Genomic DNA, 18,472 nt, shown 5'->3' on the forward strand with positions numbered 1-18,472 from the left:
GTGTACATATACATGTATGCAGGCCTATGTGTACATATACATGTCTGCAGGCCTATGTGTACATATACATGTATGCAGGCCTATGTGTACATATACATGTATGCAGGCCTATGTGTACATATACATGTCTGCAGGCCTATGTGTACATATACATGTCTGCAGGCCTATGTGTACATATACATGTCTGCAGGCCTATGTGTACATATACATGTATGCAGGCCTATGTGTACATATACATGTCTGCAGGCCTATGTGTACATATACATGTCTGCAGGCCTATGTGTACATATACATGTCTGCAGGCCTATGTGTACATATACATGTATGCAGGCCTATGTGTACATATACATGTCTGCAGGCCTATGTGTACATATACATGTATGCAGGCCTATGTGTACATATACATGTCTGCAGGCCTATGTGTACATATACATGTCTGCAGGCCTATGTGTACATATACATGTCTGCAGGCCTATGTGTACATATACATGTCTGCAGGCCTATGTGTACATATACATGTCTGCAGGCCTATGTGTACATATACATGTATGCAGGCCTATGTGTACATATACATGTCTGCAGGCCTATGTGTACATATACATGTCTGCAGGCCTATGTGTACATATACATGTATGCAGGCCTATGTGTACATATACATGTATGCAGGCCTATGTGTACATATACATGTCTGCAGGCCTATGTGTACATATACATGTATGCAGGCCTATGTGTACATATACATGTCTGCAGGCCTATGTGTACATATACATGTATGCAGGCCTATGTGTACATATACATGTATGCAGGCCTATGTGTACATATACATGTATGCAGGCCTATGTGTACATATACATGTATGCAGGCCTATGTGTACATATACATGTATGCAGGCCTATGTGTACATATACATGTATGCAGGCCTATGTGTACATATACATGTCTGCAGGCCTATGTGTACATATACATGTATGCAGGCCTATGTGTACATATACATGTATGCAGGCCTATGTGTACATATACATGTATGCAGGCCTATGTGTACATATACATGTATGCAGGCCTATGTGTACATATACATGTCTGCAGGCCTATGTGTACATATACATGTATGCAGGTCTATGTGTACATATACATGTCTGCAGGCCTATGTGTACATATACATGTATGCAGGCCTATGTGTACATATACATGTATGCAGGCCTATGTGTACATATACATGTATGCAGGCCTATGTGTACATATACATGTATGCAGGTCTATGTGTACATATACATGTCTGCAGGCCTATGTGTACATATACATGTATGCAGGCCTATGTGTACATATACATGTATGCAGGCCTATGTGTACATATACATGTCTGCAGGCCTATGTGTACATATACATGTATGCAGGCCTATGTGTACATATACATGTATGCAGGCCTATGTGTACATATACATGTATGCAGGCCTATGTGTACATATACATGTATGCAGGCCTATGTGTACATATACATGTCTGCAGGCCTATGTGTACATATACATGTATGCAGGTCTATGTGTACATATACATGTATGCAGGTCTATGTGTACATATACATGTCTGCAGGTCTATGTGTCTGTGTGAGTATGTATCTGTATGTATGCGTGTGTGTTTGTGTGTGTGTTACTCAGTGTCGTTGAGGCTGTATGGTGGGGGGGGTCCCAGACTGTTGTTTTCAGAGGGGGGTGTGGGGGTGCCTGGGCCAGTTCCGGGGCCAGTACCAGAAGAAGGAGTCGGGGAGGGGGGCTCTTCCGAGTCAGAGTTCTCACACGACAGATCATCCACCAACGCCCTGCGACCTGAGCGCATCCCAAGGGGCATCGGAGCACGCCTGGCAGGAGAGAGGTGGTAGAGAGGGTCATGAAGATGGAGAGGAGATAAAGGGAGGGTTTTTCATACATTGCATTTGGAAAGTATTCAGATCCCTTGACCTTTTTCCACATTTTGTTACATTACAGCCTTATTGTAAAATGGATTAAACCAATTCTTTCACTCATCAATCGACACACAATACCCCATAATGACATAGCAAAAACAGGTTTTTATACATTTAAAGCTTTTATACAAAAATGTAAAACTGAAATATCACATTTACATAAGTATTCAGTCCCTTTAATCAGAGCTTTGTTTTCATCACAGATCTCTCTGTACATCTTTCCCTTGATCCTGACTAGTCTCCCAGTCCCTGCTGCTGAACATTTTCCCCACAGCAGGATGCTGCCACCACCATGCTTCACCGTAGGGATGGTGCCAGGTTTCCTCCAGAAGTGACACTTGGCATTCAGACCAGAGAACCTTATTCTGTCACGCCCTGATCGGTTTCACCTGTTCCTGTTATTCTCTCCAGCTTATTTTCCACAGTGTATTTATCCCTGTGTTTCCTGTCTTTCTGTGCCAGTTTGTCTTGTATGTTAGTCAAGTCAACCAGTGTTTTGCCCGTACTCCTTTTCCTATTCTCTTTTTGTCTCTTTTTGCTATTCTTCCCGGTTCTGACCCCTGCCTGACTCTGGACGACTTTCCCGCCTGCCTGATCATCCTGCCTGCCCTGACCTTGACTCTGACTGCCCTGACCTTGACTCTGCCTGCCCTGACCTTGACTCTGCCTGCCCTGACCTTGACTCTGCCTGCCCTGACCTTGACTCTGACTGCCCTTCGGTACCGTTTGAACTGGTTTGACCTTTTGTCTGTCCACGACCATTCTCTTGCCGTACCCTTTTGGATTAATAAACATTGTAAGACTCCAACCATCTGCCTACTGTGTCTGCATCTGGGTCTCACCTTGTGTCATGATAGTTTCTCATTGTCTGAGAGTATTTAGGTGCCTTTTGGCAAACTCCAAGCATGCTGTCATGTGCCTTTTACTGAGGAGTGGCTTCCGTCTGGCCAATCTACCATAAAGGCCTGATTGGTGGAGTGCTGCAGAGATGGTTGTCCTGGAAGGTTCTCCCATCTCCACAGAAGAACTATAGAGCTCTGTCAGAGTGACCATCGGGTTCTTGGTCACCTTCCTGACCAAGGCTCTTCTCCTCAGATTGCTCAGTATGGCTGGTTGGCTAGCTCTAGGAAGAGTCTTGTTGGTTCTAAACTTCTTCCATTTTTTGGTACCCTTCCCCAGATCTGTGCCTCAACACAATCCTGTCTCGGAGCTCTACGGACAATTCCTTCAACCCCATGGTTTGGTTTTCCCTCTGAAATGCACTGTCAACTGAGACCTTTTATAGACAGGTGTGTGCCTTTCCAAATCATATCCAATCAATTTAATTTACCACAGGTGGCATCCAATCAAGTTATAGAAACATCTCAAGAGTGATCAATGGAAACAGAATGCACCTGAGCTCAATTTCGAGTTTAATAGCAAAGGGTTTGAATAGTTACGTAAATAAGGTATTTCTGTTTATTTTTAATAAATTAGCAAACATTCTTTTCACTTTGGCATTATGGGGTATTGTGTGTAGATTGATGAATAAAAAAAAATTGTAGAATAAGTCTGTAACGTAACAAAATGTGGAAAAAGGGAAGGGGTCTACTTTCTGTAGTGTATATCTGATATGTCTCTACGAGGGACTGGAAAGACAAGAGCCCTCTTGTGTTATAAAGGTGACTAAACCCCTGAGACATCAAACTAATGAGAGGACAGTATTTCCTCAGTTTAAAATATACTGCAGTCCACACAACTAACAGAAATCTTAATTTAATGAATTGCACACGCACGCACACACAGACCTACTTCTCTGGTTTCCGTTCAGATGTGGTGATGCTGAGTGGATGGAGTGGAGTGTGAGGCAGACTGATGGACAGTGTGTCAGTATTAGATGAGGTCAATGGAAGAAAAAACATGCAACATGGTGGTAGTAGGTGGCAATGGAACTGCAAACATACAATGGATCTGGGAGGGTCACTCAGATTACACACACACACACACACACACACACACACACACACACACACACACACACACACACACACACACACACACACACACACACACACACACACACACATACACCCACACACATACACACCACACACACACACACCCACGCACACACACACACACACACACACACACACACACACACATACACAGTGGTAGTATTACCTGAGGTGGCTGCGTAGAGCGGTGATCTCGCGGGTCATGCTCTGGGAGCTGTCAGTCAGCTCCTCCATCTCTCTCTGCAGTTTACGTCTCTGGGCGTTGGAACGAGAGTTATCCTCCTCCACCTCCTCGAGCTGCCTCTTCAGCTGCCTCAGCCGGCCCATAGACTTATCCAACTAGAGAGAGGAGGGGGTGTAGAGGGTGTGAGAGAGATGAAGAGAATGGTTCAAGTGGAAGAGGAGAAGACGATAGAAGAAGGGGGGAAGGGTATCAGAAAGGGCCGGAGGGAGACAGATTAAGCACAGAACACGAGGACTAGGATTACATCCCACAGATTAAATTCTAGATGATTTTTGAAAGGAGGTCAGTATCACTACCTCTACACTGTAGAGGGATTATTTTGTTAGGTATAATTTGGGAGGAGATAACCCCTACCTTCCCCTGGTGCCAGGGCTGGATTAGATTAGGATTGGGATTAGCAGGACCAACCACTCCTTTTGGGATGAAAACAAAACCTACTGTATCTCTCCATCTCTCTGGTGAACTCAAGAGGTTTCATACCTGTTCTCTGGACTGGTCTGTACTGGTTCATACCTGTTCTCTGTACTGGTCTGTACTGGTTCATACCTGTTCTCTGGACTGGTCTGTACTGGTTCATACCTGTTCTATGTACTGGTCTGTACTGGTTCATACCTGTTTCATACCTGTTCTCTGTACTGGTTCATACCTGTTCTCTGTACTGGTCTGTACTGGTTGGTACCTGTTCTCTGTACTGATCTGTACTTTTTCATACCTGTTCTCTGTACTGGTTCGTACCTGTTCTCTGTACTGGTCTGTACTGGTTCATACCTGTTCTCTGTACTGGTCTGTACTGGTTCATACTTGTTCTCTGTACTGGTCTGTACTGGTTCGTACCTGTTCTCTGGACTGGTCTGTACTTGTTCATACCTGTTCTCTGTACTGGTCTGCATGTCTCCTCTCGTCCTCTGCCTGCATCAACACCTCCTTCAGTTTTTTCTCTGTCTTCCTCACCAGCTTGTTGGCTGTCGCTCGCTCTCTGGGGGAAGGGGAGATAGACTGTGAGTCATGTTTTATCCCCATACCCAGAACATACAGTCAGAATTGTAGTGGAAGAAGTTAGATGTTAGAGGGAGGAGATGGGAAGGAAGAAAGGGAAGAGAGGAAGGGGAGGAGAAGTAAAGAGAGGGGAGGGGGAGTGTAACAAGGCGAGAGAGGAAAGGAACAAGGCGAAAGAAGAAGTAACAAGGCGAGAGAGGAAAGGAACAAGGCGAGAGAGGAAAGGAACAAGGCGAGAGAGGAAAGTAACAAGGCGAGAGAGGAAAGTACAAGGCGAGAGAAGAAAGTAACAAGGCGAGAGAAGAAAGGAACAAGGCGAGAGAGGAAAGGAACAAGGCGAGAGAGGAAAGGAACAAGGCGAGAGAGGAAAGGAACAAGGCGAGAGAGGAAAGGAACAAGGCGAGAGAGGAAAGGAACAAGGCGAGAGAGGAAAGGAACAAGGCGAGAGAAGAAAGGAACAAGGCGAGAGAGGAAAGGAACAAGGCGAGAGAAGAAAGGAACAAGGCGAGAGAGGAAAGGAACAAGGCGAGAGAGGAAAGGAACAAGGCGAGAGAGGAAAGGAACAAGGCGAGAGAGGAAAGGAACAAGGCGAGAGAGGAAAGGAACAAGGTGAGAGAAGAAAGGAACAAGGCGAGAGAGGAAAGGAACAAGGCGAGAGAGGAAAGGAACAAGGCGAGAGAGGAAAGGAACAAGGCGAGAGAGGAAAGGAACAAGGCGAGAGAGGAAAGGAACAAGGCGAGAGAGGAAAGGAACAAGGCGAGAGAGGAAAGGAACAAGGCGAGAGAGGAAAGGAACAAGGCGAGAGAAGAAAGGAACAAGGCGAGAGAGGAAAGGAACAAGGCGAGAGAAGAAAGGAACAAGGCGAGAGAGGAAAGGAACAAGGCGAGAGAAGAAAGGAACAAGGCGAGAGAGGAAAGGAACAAGGCGAGAGAGGAAAGGAACAAGGCGAGAGAGGAAAGGAACAAGGCGAGAGAGGAAAGGAACAAGGCGAGAGAAGAAAGGAACAAGGCGAGAGAGGAAAGGAACAAGGCGAGAGAAGAAAGGAACAAGGCGAGAGAGGAAAGGAACAAGGCGAGAGAGGAAAGGAACAAGGCGAGAGAGGAAAGGAACAAGGCGAGAGAGGAAAGGAACAAGGCGAGAGAGGAAAGGAACAAGGCGAGAGAAGAAAGGAACAAGGCGAGAGAGGAAAGGAACAAGGCGAGAGAGGAAAGGAACAAGGCGAGAGAGGAAAGGAACAAGGCGAGAGAGGAAAGGAACAAGGCGAGAGAGGAAAGGAACAAGGCGAGAGAGGAAAGGAACAAGGCGAGAGAGGAAAGGAACAAGGCGAGAGAGGAAAGGAACAAGGCGAGAGAGGAAAGGAACAAGGCGAGAGAAGAAAGGAACAAGGCGAGAGAGGAAAGGAACAAGGCGAGAGAGGAAGTAACCAGGCGAGAGAGGAAAGGAACAAGGCGAGAGAGGAAAGGAACAAGGCGAGAGAGTAAAGGAACAAGGCGAGAGAGTAAAGGAACAAGGCGAGAGAGGAAAGGAACAAGGCGAGAGAGGAAAGGAACAAGGCGAGAGAGGAAAGGAACAAGGCGAGAGAAGAAATAACAAGGCGGGAGAGGAAAGGAACAAGGCGAGAGAGGAAAGGAACAAGGCGAGAAAAGAAAGGAACAAGGCAAGAGAGGAAAGGAACAAGGCAAGAGAAGAAAGGAACAAGGCGAGAGAGGAAAGGAACAAGGCGAGAGAGGAAAGTAACAAGGCAAGAGAAGAAAGGAACAAGGCGAGAGAGGAAGTAACAAGGCGAGAGAAGAAGAAACACGGCGAGAGAAGAAGTAACAAGGCGAGAGAGGAAAGTAACAAGGCGAGAGAAGAAAGGAACAAGGCGAGAGAGGAAAGGAACAAGGCGAGAGAAGAAGTAACAAGGCGAGAGAGGAAAGGAACAAGGCGAGAGAAGAAGTAACAAGGCGAGAGAGGAAAGTAACAAGGCGAGAGAGGAAAGGAACAAGGCGAGAGAGGAAGTAACAAGGCGAGAGAAGAAGTAACAAGGCGAGAGAAGAAGTAACAAGGCGAGAGAGGAAAGTAACAAGGCGAGAGAAGAAAGGAACAAGGCGAGAGAGGAAAGGAACAAGGCGAGAGAGGAAAGGAACAAAGCGAGAGAGGAAAGGAACAAGGCGAGAGAGGAAAGGAACAAGGCGAGAGAAGAAAGGAACAAGGCGAGAGAGGAAAGGAACAAGGCGAGAGAGGAAAGGAACAAGGCGAGAGAGGAAAGGAACAAGGCGAGAGAGGAAAGGAACAAGGCGAGAGAGGAAAGGAACAAGGCGAGAAAAGAAAGGAACAAGGCAAGAGAGGAAAGGAACAAGGCGAGAGAAGAAAGGAACAAGGCGAGAGAGGAAAGTAACAAGGCGAGAGAGGAAAGTAACAAGGCGAGAGAAGAAAGGAACAAGGCGAGAGAAGAAGTAACAAGGCGAGAGAGGAAAGTAACAAGGCGAGAGAGGAAAGGAACAAGGCGAGAGAGGAAGTAACAAGGCGAGAGAAGAAGTAACAAGGCGAGAGAAGAAGTAACAAGGCGAGAGAGGAAAGTAACAAGGCGAGAGAAGAAAGGAACAAGGCGAGAGAGGAAAGGAACAAGGCGAGAGAAGAAGTAACAAGGCGAGAGAAGAAAGGAACAAGGCGAGAGAGTAAAGGAACAAGGCGAGAGAGGAAAGGAACAAGGCGAGAGAGTAAAGGAGCAAGGCGAGAGAGGAAAGGAACAAGGCGAGAGAAGAAAGGAACAAGGCGAGAGAGGAAAGGAACAAGGCGAGAGAGGAAAGGAACAAGGCGAGAGAAGAAAGGAACAAGGCGAGAGAAGAAAGGAACAAGGCGAGAGAGGAAAGTAACAAGGGGAGAGAGGAAAGTAACAAGGCGAGAGAGGAAAGGAACAAGGCGAGGGAGGAAAGTAACAAGGCGAGAGAGGAAGGGAACAAGGCGAGAGAAGAAGTAACAAGGCGAGAGAAGAAGTAACAAGGCGAGAGAAGAAGTAACAAGGCGAGAGAGGAAAGTAACAAGGCGAGAGAGGAAAGTAACAAGGCGAGAGAAGAAGTAACAAGGCGAGAGAAGAAGTAACAAGGCGAGAGAGGAAAGGAACAAGGCGAGAGAAGAAGTAACAAGGCGAGAGAAGAAGTAACAAGGCGAGAGAAGAAGGAACAAGGCGAGAGAGGAAAGGAACAAGGCGAGAGAAGAAGTAACAAGGCGAGAGAGGAAGGGAACAAGGCGAGAGAAGAAGGAACAAGGCGAGAGAAGAAAGTAACAAGGCGAGAGAAGAAGTAACAAGGCGAGAGAAGAAGTAACAAGGCGAGAGAGGAAAGGAACAAGGCGAGAGAAGAAAGAACAAGGCGAGAGAAGAAGTAACAAGGCGAGAGAAGAAGTAACAAGGCGAGAGAGGAAAGGAACAAGGCGAGAGAAGAAGTAACAAGGCGAGAGAAGAAGGAACAAGGCGAGAGAGGAAAGGAACAAGGCGAGAGAAGAAGTAACAAGGCGAGAGAGGAAGGGAACAAGGCGAGAGAAGAAGGAACAAGGCGAGAGAAGAAAGTAACAAGGCGAGAGAAGAAGTAACAAGGCGAGAGAAGAAGTAACAAGGCGAGAGAGGAAAGGAACAAGGCGAGAGAAGAAGTAACAAGGCGAGAGAAGAAATAACGAGGCGGGAGAGGAAAGGAACAAGGCGAGAGAGGAAAGGAACAAGGCGAGAAAAGAAAGGAACAAGGCAAGAGAGGAAAGGAACAAGGCAAGAGAAGAAAGGAACAAGGCGAGAGAGGAAAGGAACAAGGCGAGAGAGGAAAGTAACAAGGCAAGAGAAGAAAGGAACAAGGCGAGAGAGGAAGTAACAAGGCGAGAGAAGAAGTAACACGGCGAGAGAAGAAGTAACAAGGCGAGAGAGGAAAGTAACAAGGCGAGAGAAGAAAGGAACAAGGCGAGAGAGGAAAGGAACAAGGCGAGAGAAGAAGTAACAAGGCGAGAGAGGAAAGGAACAAGGCGAGAGAAGAAGTAACAAGGCGAGAGAGGAAAGTAACAAGGCGAGAGAGGAAAGGAACAAGGCGAGAGAGGAAGTAACAAGGCGAGAGAAGAAGTAACAAGGCGAGAGAAGAAGTAACAAGGCGAGAGAGGAAAGTAACAAGGCGAGAGAAGAAAGGAACAAGGCGAGAGAGGAAAGGAACAAGGCGAGAGAGGAAAGGAACAAAGCGAGAGAGGAAAGGAACAAGGCGAGAGAGGAAAGGAACAAGGCGAGAGAAGAAAGGAACAAGGCGAGAGAGGAAAGGAACAAGGCGAGAGAGGAAATGGAACAAGGCGAGAGAGGAAAGGAACAAGGCGAGAAAAGAAAGGAACAAGGCAAGAGAGGAAAGGAACAAGGCGAGAGAAGAAAGGAACAAGGCGAGAGAAGAAGAGGAGAGAAAAGTAACAAGGAGAAGAAGAGAAGAAAGGAACAAGGCGAGAGAAGAAAGGAACAAGGCGAGAGAAGAAAGAACAAGGCGAGAGAGGAAAGGAACAAGAGAGAGGAAAGGAACAAGGCGAGAGAGGAAAGAACAAGGCGAGAGAAGAAAGGAACAAGGCGAGAGAAGAAAGGAACAAGGCGAGAGAGAAAAGAAAGGAACAAGGCGAGAGAGGAAAGGAACAAGGCGAGAGAAGAAAGGAACAAGGCGAGAGAAGAAGTAACAAGGCGAGAGAAGAAAGGAACAAGGCGAGAGAAGAAAGTAACAAGGCGAGAGAAGAAAGTAACAAGGGAGAGAGGAAAGTAACAAGGCGAGAGAGGAAAGGAACAAGGCGAGAGAAGAAGTAACAAGGCGAGAGAAAGTAACAAGGCGAGAGAGGAAAGGAACAAGGCGAGAGAAGAAGTAACAAGGCGAGAGAGAAGGAAAGAGAGGAAAGGAACAAGGGAGAGAAGAAAGTAACAAGGCGAGAGAAGAAAGTAACAAGGCGAGAGAGGAAAGGAACAAGGCGAGAGAAGAAGGAACAAGAGAGAAGAAAGTAACAAGGCGAGAGAAGAAAGGAACAAGGCGAGAGAAGAAAGTAACAAGGCGAGAGAGGAAAGGAACAAGGCGAGAGAAGAAAGTAACAAGGCGAGAGAGAGGCGAGAGAAGAAAGTAACAAGGCGAGAGAAGGAAAGGAACAAGGCGAGAGAAGAAGTAACAAGGAGAGAAGAAAGAACAAGGCGAGAGAAAAGGAACAAGGCGAGAGAGGAAAGGAACAAGGCGAGAAGAAAGAACAAAGAGAAAGAAAGTAACAAGGCGAGAGAGGAAAGGAACAAGGCGAGAGAAGAAAGAACAAGGCGAGAAGAAAGGAACAAGGCGAGAGAAGAAAGGAACAAGGCGAGAGAAGAAGTAACAAGGCGAGAGAAGAAGTAACAAGGCGAGAGAAGAAGAAAGGAAGTAACAAGGCGAGAGAAGAAAGAACAAGGCGAGAGAAGAAGTAACAAGGCGAGAGAAGAAGTAACAAGGCGAGAGAGGAAAGGAACAAGGCGAGAGAAGAAGTAACAAGGCGAGAGAGAAGGAAGAGAGAAGAAGGAACAAGGCGAGAGAGGAAAGGAACAAGGCGAGAGAAGAAGTAACAAGGCGAGAGAGGAAGGGAAAAGGCGAGAGGAAAGAGAAGAAGGAACAAGGCGAGAGAAGAAAGTAACAAGGCGAGAGAAGAAGTAACAAGGCGAGAGAAGAAAGTAACAAGGCGAGAGAAGAAAGGAACAAGGCGAGAGAAGAAGTAACAAGAGAGAAGAAAGGAACAAGGCGAGAGAAGAAAGTAACAAGGCGAGAGAGGAAAGGAACAAGGCGAGAGAAGAAAGAACAAGGCGAGAGAGGAAAGGAACAAGGCGAGAGAGGAAAGGAACAAGGCGAGAGAAGAAAGGAACAGAGGAAAGTAACGAGAGAAGAAGGAACAAGGCGAGAGAAGAAAGGAACAAGGCGAGAGAAGAAAGGAACAAAGAGAGAAGAAAGAGGAAAGGAACAAGGCGAGAGAGGAAAGGAACAAGGCGAGAGAGAAAGGAAGAAGAAAGGAACAAGGCGAGAGAGGAAAGGAACAAGGCGAGAGAGGAAAGGAACAAGGCGAGAGAGGAAAGGAACAAGGCGAGAGAAGAAAGGAACAAGGCGAGAGAAGAAAGGAACAAGGCGAGAGAAGAAAGGAACAAGGCGAAGAGAAGGAAAGGAACAAGAGAGAGGAAAGAGAGGAAAGGAACAAGGCGAGAGAAGAAGTAACAAGGCGAGAGAGAGAAAGAACAAGAAGAAGGAAAGGAACAAGGCGAGAGAGAGAGAGGAAAGTAACAAGGCGAGAGAAGAAAGAAAGAACAACAGAGAAGAAAGGAACGAGAGAGGAAAGTAACAAGGCGAGAGAAGGAAAGTAACAAGGCGAGAGAAGAAAGTAACAAGGCGAGAGAAGAAAGTAACAAGGCGAGAGAAGAAAGGAACAAGGCGAGAGAGGAAAGGAACAAGGCGAGAGAAGAAAGGAACAAGGCGAGAGAGAGAGAAGAAGTAACAAGGCGAGAGAGAGGAAAGGAACAAGGCGAGAGAGGAAAGAACAAGAAAGGAACAAGGCGAGAGAGGAAAGGAACAAGGCGAGAGAGGAAAGGAACAAGGCGAGAGAAGAAAGGAAACAAGGCGAGAGAAGAAAGGAACAAGGCGAGAGAGAGGAAAGGAACAAGGCGAGAGAAGAAAGGAACAAGGCGAGAGAGAGAAAGAAAGGAACAAGGAAAGAAAGGAACAAGGCGAGAGAGGAAAGGAACAAAGAGGAAAGGAACAAGAGAGGAAAGAAAGAACAAGGCGAGAGAAGAAAGGAACAAGGCGAGAGAAGAAAGGAACAAGGCGAGAGAAGAAAGGAACAAGGCGAGAGAGGAAAGTAACAAGAGGAAAGAGAGAAGAAAGGAACAAGGCGAGAGAGGAAAGTAACAAGGCGAGAGAGGAAAGGAACAAGGCGAGAGAGGAAAGTAACAAGGCGAGAGAAGAAGTAACAAGGCGAGAGAAGAAGTAACAAGGCGAGAGAGGAAAGTAACAAGGAGAGAGGAACAAGGCGAGAGAAGAAGTAACAAGGCGAGAGAAGAAGTAACAAGGCGAGAGAGGAAAGGAACAAGGCGAGAGAAGAAGTAACAAGGCGAGAGAAGAAGGAACAAGGCGAGAGAGGAAAGGAACAAGGCGAGAGAAGAAGTAACAAGGCGAGAGAAGAAGGAACAAGGCGAGAGAGGAAGGAACAAGGCGAGAGAAGAAAGTAACAAGGCGAGAGAGGAAGGAACAAGGCGAGAGAAGAAGGAACAAGGCGAGAGAGGAAAGGAACAAGGCGAGAGAAGAAGGAACAAGGCGAGAGAAGAAGTAACAAGGCGAGAGAAGAAGTAACAAGGCGAGAGAGGAAAGGAACAAGGCGAGAGAAGAAGTAACAAGGCGAGAGAAGAAGGAACAAGGCGAGAGAGGAAAGGAACAAGGCGAGAGAAGAAGTAACAAGGCGAGAGAAGAAGTAACAAGGCGAGAGAGGAAAGGAACAAGGCGAGAGAAGAAGTAACAAGGCGAGAGAAGAAGTAACAAGGCGAGAGAGGAGGAAAAGAGAGAACACAAGGCGAGAGAAGAAAGGAACAAGGCGAGAGAAGAAAGGAACAAGGCGAGAGAAGAAAGTAACAAGGCGAGAGAAGAAGAACAAGGCGAGAGAAGAAAGTAACAAGGCGAGAGAGGAAAGGAACAAGGCGAGAGAAGAAGTAACAAGGCGAGAGAGGAAAGGAACAAGGCGAGAGAAGAAGTAACAAGGCGAGAGAGAAAGGAACAAGGCGAGAGAAGAAGGAACAAGGCGAGAGAAGAAGGAACAAGGCGAGAGAAGAAGTAACAAGGAGAGAGAAGAAGGAACAAGGCGAGAGAAGAAGGAACAAGGCGAGAGAGAAGGAAGGAACAAGGCGAGAGAGAAGAAAGTAACAAGGCGAGAGAAGAAGGAACAAGCCGAGAGAGGAAAGGAACAAGGCGAGAGAGGAAAGGAACAAGGCGAGAGAGGCAAATAACAAGGCGAGAGAGGAAAGGAACAAGGCGAGAGAGGAAGTAACAAGGCGAGAGAGGAAAGGAACAAGGCGAGAGAGGAAAGTAACAAGGCGAGAGAGGAAAAGAACAAGGCGAGAGAGGAAAGTAACAAGGCGAGAGAGGAAAGGAACAAGGCGAGAGAGGAAAGGAACAAGGCGAGAGAGGAAAGTAACAAGGCGAGAGAGGAAAGGAACAAGGCGAGAGAGGAAAGGAACAAGGCGAGAGAGGAAGTAACAAGGCGAGAGAGGAAAGGAACAAGGCGAGAGAAGAAGTAACAAGGCGAGAGAGGAAAGGAACAAGGCGAGAGAGGAAAGGAACAAGGCGAGAGAAGAAAGGAACAAGGCGAGAGAGGAAAGGAACAAGGCGAGAGAGGAAAGGAACAAGGCGAGAGAGGAAAGGAACAAGGCGAGAGAGGAAAGGAACAAGGCGAGAGAGGAAAGGAACAAGGCGAGAGAGGAAAGGAACAAGGCGAGAGAAGAAAGGAACAAGGCGAGAGAGGAAAGGAACAAGGCGAGAGAAGAAAGGAACAAGGCGAGAGAGGAAAGGAACAAGGCGAGAGAGGAAAGGAACAAGGCGAGAGAGGAAAGGAACAAGGCGAGAGAGGAAGGAACAAGGCGAGAGAGGAAAGGAACAAGGCGAGAGAAGAAAGGAACAAGGCGAGAGAAGAAGGAACAAGGCGAGAGAGGAAGTAACAAGGCGAGAGAAGAAGTAACAAGGCGAGAGGAAAGGAACAAGGCGAGAGAGGAAAGGAACAAGGCGAGAGAAGAAGTAACAAGGCGAGAGAGGAAAGGAACAAGGCGAGAGAGGAAGTAACAAGGCGAGAGAGGAAAGGAACAAGGCGAGAGAGGAAAGGAACAAGGCGAGAGAGGAAAGGAACAAGGCGAGAGAGGAAAGGAACAAGGCGAGAGAAGAAAGGAAACAAGGCGAGAGAAGAAAGGAACAAGGCGAGAGAAGAAAGGAACAAGGCGAGAGAAGAAAGGAACAAGGCGAGAGAAGAAAGGAACAAGGCGAGAGAGGAAAGGAACAAGGCGAGAGAGGAAAGGAACAAGGCGAGAGAAGAAAGGAACAAGGCGAGAGAGGAAAGGAACAAGGCGAGAGAAGAAGGGAACAAGGCGAGAGAAGAAGGGAACAAGGCGAGAGAAGAAAGGAACAAGGCGAGAGAAGAAGTAACAAGGCGAGAGATGAAAGGAACAAGGCGAGAGAGGAAAGGAACAAGGCGAGAGAGGAAAGGAACAAGGCGAGAGAAGAAGGGAATAAGGCGAGAGAAGAAGTAACAAGGCAAGAGAGGAAAGGAACAAGGCGAGAGAAGAAAGGAACAAGGCGAGAGAGGAAAGGAACAAGGCGAGAGAAGAAAGGAACAATGCGAGAGAGGAAAGGAACAAGGCGAGAGAGGAAAGGAACAAGGCGAGAGAAGAAAGGAACAAGGCGAGAGAAGAAGTAACAAGGCGAGAGAGGAAAGGAACAAGGCGAGAGAGGAAAGGAACAAGGCGAGAGAGGAAAGGAACAAGGCGAGAGAGGAAAGGAACAAGGCGAGAGAGGAAAGGAACAAGGCGAGAGAGGAAAGGAACAAGGCGAGAGAGTAAAGGAACAAGGCGAGAGAGTAAAGGAACAAGGCGAGAGAGTAAAGGAACAAGGCGAGAGAGGAAAGGAACAAGGCGAGAGAAGAAAGGAACAAGGCGAGAGAGGAAAGGAACAAGGCGAGAGAAGAAAGGAACAAGGCGAGAGAGGAAAGGAACAAGGCGAGAGAGGAAAGGTACAAGGCGAGAGAGGACAGGAACAAGGCGAGAGAGGAAGTAACAAGGCGAGAGAGGAAAGGAACAAGGCGAGAGAAGAAGTAACAAGGCAAGAGAAGAAGTAACAAGGCGAGAGAAGAAGTAACAAGGCGAGAGGAAAGGAACAAGGCGAGAGAGGAAAGGAACAAGGCGAGAGAAGAAGTAACAAGGCGAGAGAGGAAAGGAACAAGGCGAGAGAGGAAGTAACAAGGCGAGAGAGGAAAGGAACAAGGCGAGAGAGGAAAGGAACAAGGCGAGAGAGGAAAGGAACAAGGCGAGAGAAGAAAGGAAACAAGGCGAGAGAAGAAAGGAACAAGGCGAGAGAAGAAAGGAACAAGGCGAGAGAAGAAAGGAACAAGGCGAGAGAAGAAAGGAACAAGGCGAGAGAGGAAAGGAACAAGGCGAGAGAGGAAAGGAACAAGGCGAGAGAAGAAAGGAACAAGGCGAGAGAGGAAAGGAACAAGGCGAGAGAAGAAGGGAACAAGGCGAGAGAAGAAAGGAACAAGGCGAGAGAAGAAAGGAACAAGGCGAGAGAAGAAGTAACAAGGCGAGAGATGAAAGGAACAAGGCGAGAGAGGAAAGGAACAAGGCGAGAGAGGAAAGGAACAAGGCGAGAGAAGAAGGGAACAAGGCGAGAGAAGAAGTAACAAGGCAAGAGAGGAAAGGAACAATGCGAGAGAAGAAGTAACAAGGCGAGAGAGGAAAGGAACAAGGCGAGAGAAGAAAGGAACAAGGCGAGAGAAGAAAGGAACAAGGCGAGAGAGGAAAGGAACAAGGCGAGAGAAGAAAGGAACAAGGCGAGAGAAGAAAGGAACAAGGCGAGAGAAGAAAGGAACAAGGCGAGAGAAGAAAGGAACAAGGCGAGAGAGGAAAGGAACAAGGCGAGAGAGGAAAGGAACAAGGCGAGAGAAGAAAGGAACAAGGCGAGAGAGGAAAGGAACAAGGCGAGAGAAGAAAGGAACAAGGCGAGAGAAGAAAGGAACAATGCGAGAGAAGAAAGGAACAAGGCGAGAGAAGAAAGGAACAAGGCGAGAGAAGAAAGGAACAAGGCGAGAGAGGAAAGGAACAAGGCGAGAGAGGAAAGGAACAAGGCGAGAGAAGAAAGGAACAAGGCGAGAGAAGAAGTAACAAGGCGAAAGAGGAAAGGAACAAGGCGAGAGAGGAAAGGAACAAGGCGAGAGAAGAAAGGAACAAGGCGAGAGAGGAAAGGAACAAGGCGAGAGAGGAAAGGAACAAGGCGAGAGAGGAAGAAGTGTGAGGAGAAATCCAGAGAATGTGTGTGTTCCCCTCACTGTCTCTCCTGCTCCAGCTGCTCCTCCATGCTGTCCATCTTGGCCTCCAGGGCGGCGACACTGAGCCTGTGTTTTCCCCTGACAGCTCCCTCCATCTCCCCCAGCTTCAGCTTCAGCTCCTTGTTATGCCTTTCCAGAGCCTCCCTGGCCCCCTCAGCCTTCTGGCCCAGGGTCCTCTCTCCCTGCAGCTGCACCGTCAGAGTCTCCACCTGGGGAGGGAGGGGAGACAGAGGGATAAAAAGGGAGATTAAAACCAAGAAAAATGGACAAATGTAAATCGAGTCCCGTATACTGTGTGTGTGTGTGTCTGTATGTGTGTGTTTGTGTCTGTATGCAATGCGTGCGGGTAAGTGTGTGAGAGTGTGTACCTGAAGTGTAGTCTTCCTGTGTCTCTCGGCCACTAGTTCAGCATTGCTTTGCTCCTCCTCCAACTCCTCCTCCAGCTGAGTGACTCGCGCCTCCAACCTCCGCTTCTCATCACACAGAGCCGACCTGACAACACATACACTGTGAGTAATACACACGCATAATACACAGTAATACACAAACCGTGAGTAATACACACGCATAATACACAGTAATACACAAACCGTGAGTAATACACACGCATAATACACAGTAATACACACACCGTTAGTAATACACGCGCATAATACACAGTAATACACACACCGTGAGTAATACACATGCATAATACACAGTAATACACACACCGTAAGTAATACACACGCATAATACACAGCAATACACACACCGTAAGTAATACACATGCATAATACACAGTAATACACACACCGTGAGTAATACACACGCATAATACACAGTAATACACACACCGTATGTAATACATACGCATAATACACAGTAATACACACACCGTAAGTAATACACATGCATAATACACAGTAATACACACACCGTGAGTAATACACATGCATAATACACAGTAATACACACACATGAGTACACACACATACAGAAAGGAAAATAGAAAGAGAGATACTGACTTCCCAGTAGAGCTGTTGATGATCTCATCAGCCATCTCATCTCTCTCCTGCTGGGCCTGTCTCTTCATCTTCTCAGACACTGATAAATCCTACACACAGAGAGAGAGAGACAGATAGAGGGAGAAAGAGAGAGACAGACAGAAGGAGAGAGACAGAGAGAGAGAGAGAGAGAGAGAAAGAGAGACAGACAGAAGGAGAGACAGAGAGAGAGAGCATAAGAGTTTGTGTCTTTGCAAATCTCTCACACACACACCAGCACACACACCTCTGTAAGCTGCAGTAACTCAGCCTCCAAGGTCTGCAGGCGCTTCTCTGTGTCTTTTGATTGGACGACCACCTCGTCACGGGCCAGCTTGGACTCATCCAGCTCACGAAGCACCTCCTTCATCTGAACCTGAGAGAGAGCGAAAAGGAGGGTTGATTAAATATGGTTTTCCACAAGGCTCTGTGCTGGGACCCTTACCGTTCTCATTACAGCTGTGGTTTAGATATCAGTTAACTGCACAGCATCTAATCTCAGACAGAGCAAGCAGCATTAGAAAGAAAGAGAGAAGGGGGGTGTAGCTTACCTGCAGTCTCCGTAGCTGCCTAAGCCCCTCCTCCCTGCCGCGATTGGCTGTCTCCACCTGGGCCTCAGCCTCCTGTAGCTCCGCCTCCAGCTGCTTCTTGACGGACATGGCCTGAGAGCGTTGACTCCTCTCCTCCTCTAGCTGGGTCTCCAACTCCCTCACCTGTGGGGGAAGGAGAGAAAGAGAAGAGGAGAGGGGGATGGAAAGAAAGGGAACGGCAGAGAAAGAGAGAAGTTTAGCATCTAATCCAAATGAATAACTGTCTCCCCATATTCAGGCTTGATTACACTCCTCTTCTTCTCTCTTCTCTCCATACCTGTTTGTTGAGAGACCTCCTCTTCTCCTCTCCTTTCTCCTCCTTGGTGCTGATCTCTCTCTCAAACTGGGCCCTGAGGGCTTGGAGGGTGACCTCGAGCCTCAGCCTGGAGTTCTCCGCCTCCCCCAGCTCCTCCTCCAGCTCCTGGGTCTGAGTGCGCAGGGACTCTGCCTCTGTCTCCAGGGCCCGGCGGGAACGCTCCAACTCATGCACCTGACACAGGAGGAGAGAAATGTGTGAAATACATTTTCACTCTGTAATACAAATACACACATTCTCACACACACACACACACACACACACACACACACACACACACACACACACACAC

At 47.6% G+C, this 18,472-nt stretch overlaps 1 protein-coding gene across 7 annotated transcripts in view; it reads right to left on the reverse strand.

Moving 5' to 3' along the window:
- Positions 1 to 1,413: 1,413 nt before the first annotated feature.
- LOC118380193 (myosin-10-like) overlaps positions 1,414 to 18,472 on the reverse strand; it is a 103,673-nt gene continuing 86,614 nt past the window's right edge. For 4 of the 7 annotated variants that reach the window (XM_052495102.1, XM_052495104.1, XM_052495107.1 and 1 more), the window contains 10 exons: positions 18,142 to 18,354; positions 17,826 to 17,987; positions 17,522 to 17,650; positions 17,257 to 17,345; positions 16,618 to 16,741; positions 16,250 to 16,458; positions 5,069 to 5,177; positions 4,124 to 4,296; positions 3,752 to 3,811; positions 1,415 to 1,855 (listed from right to left, as the gene is read on the reverse strand). In XM_052495102.1, coding sequence (XP_052351062.1) covers positions 1,648 to 1,855; positions 3,752 to 3,811; positions 4,124 to 4,296; positions 5,069 to 5,177; positions 16,250 to 16,458; positions 16,618 to 16,741; positions 17,257 to 17,345; positions 17,522 to 17,650; positions 17,826 to 17,987; positions 18,142 to 18,354 — 1,476 coding nt within the window. In that variant the 3' untranslated portion in view covers positions 1,415 to 1,647. Of the gene's footprint in view, positions 1,856 to 3,751; positions 3,812 to 4,119; positions 4,297 to 5,068; positions 5,178 to 16,249; positions 16,459 to 16,617; positions 16,742 to 17,256; positions 17,346 to 17,521; positions 17,651 to 17,825; positions 17,988 to 18,141; positions 18,355 to 18,472 lie in introns of those variants that run through there. The other 3 variants (XM_052495103.1, XM_052495106.1, XM_052495108.1) reach the window with 3 other exon arrangements.

This window comes from Oncorhynchus keta, chromosome 34 (assembly GCF_023373465.1).
Source record: "Oncorhynchus keta strain PuntledgeMale-10-30-2019 chromosome 34, Oket_V2, whole genome shotgun sequence".
In the NCBI taxonomy this organism is placed as follows: domain Eukaryota; kingdom Metazoa; phylum Chordata; class Actinopteri; order Salmoniformes; family Salmonidae; genus Oncorhynchus; species Oncorhynchus keta.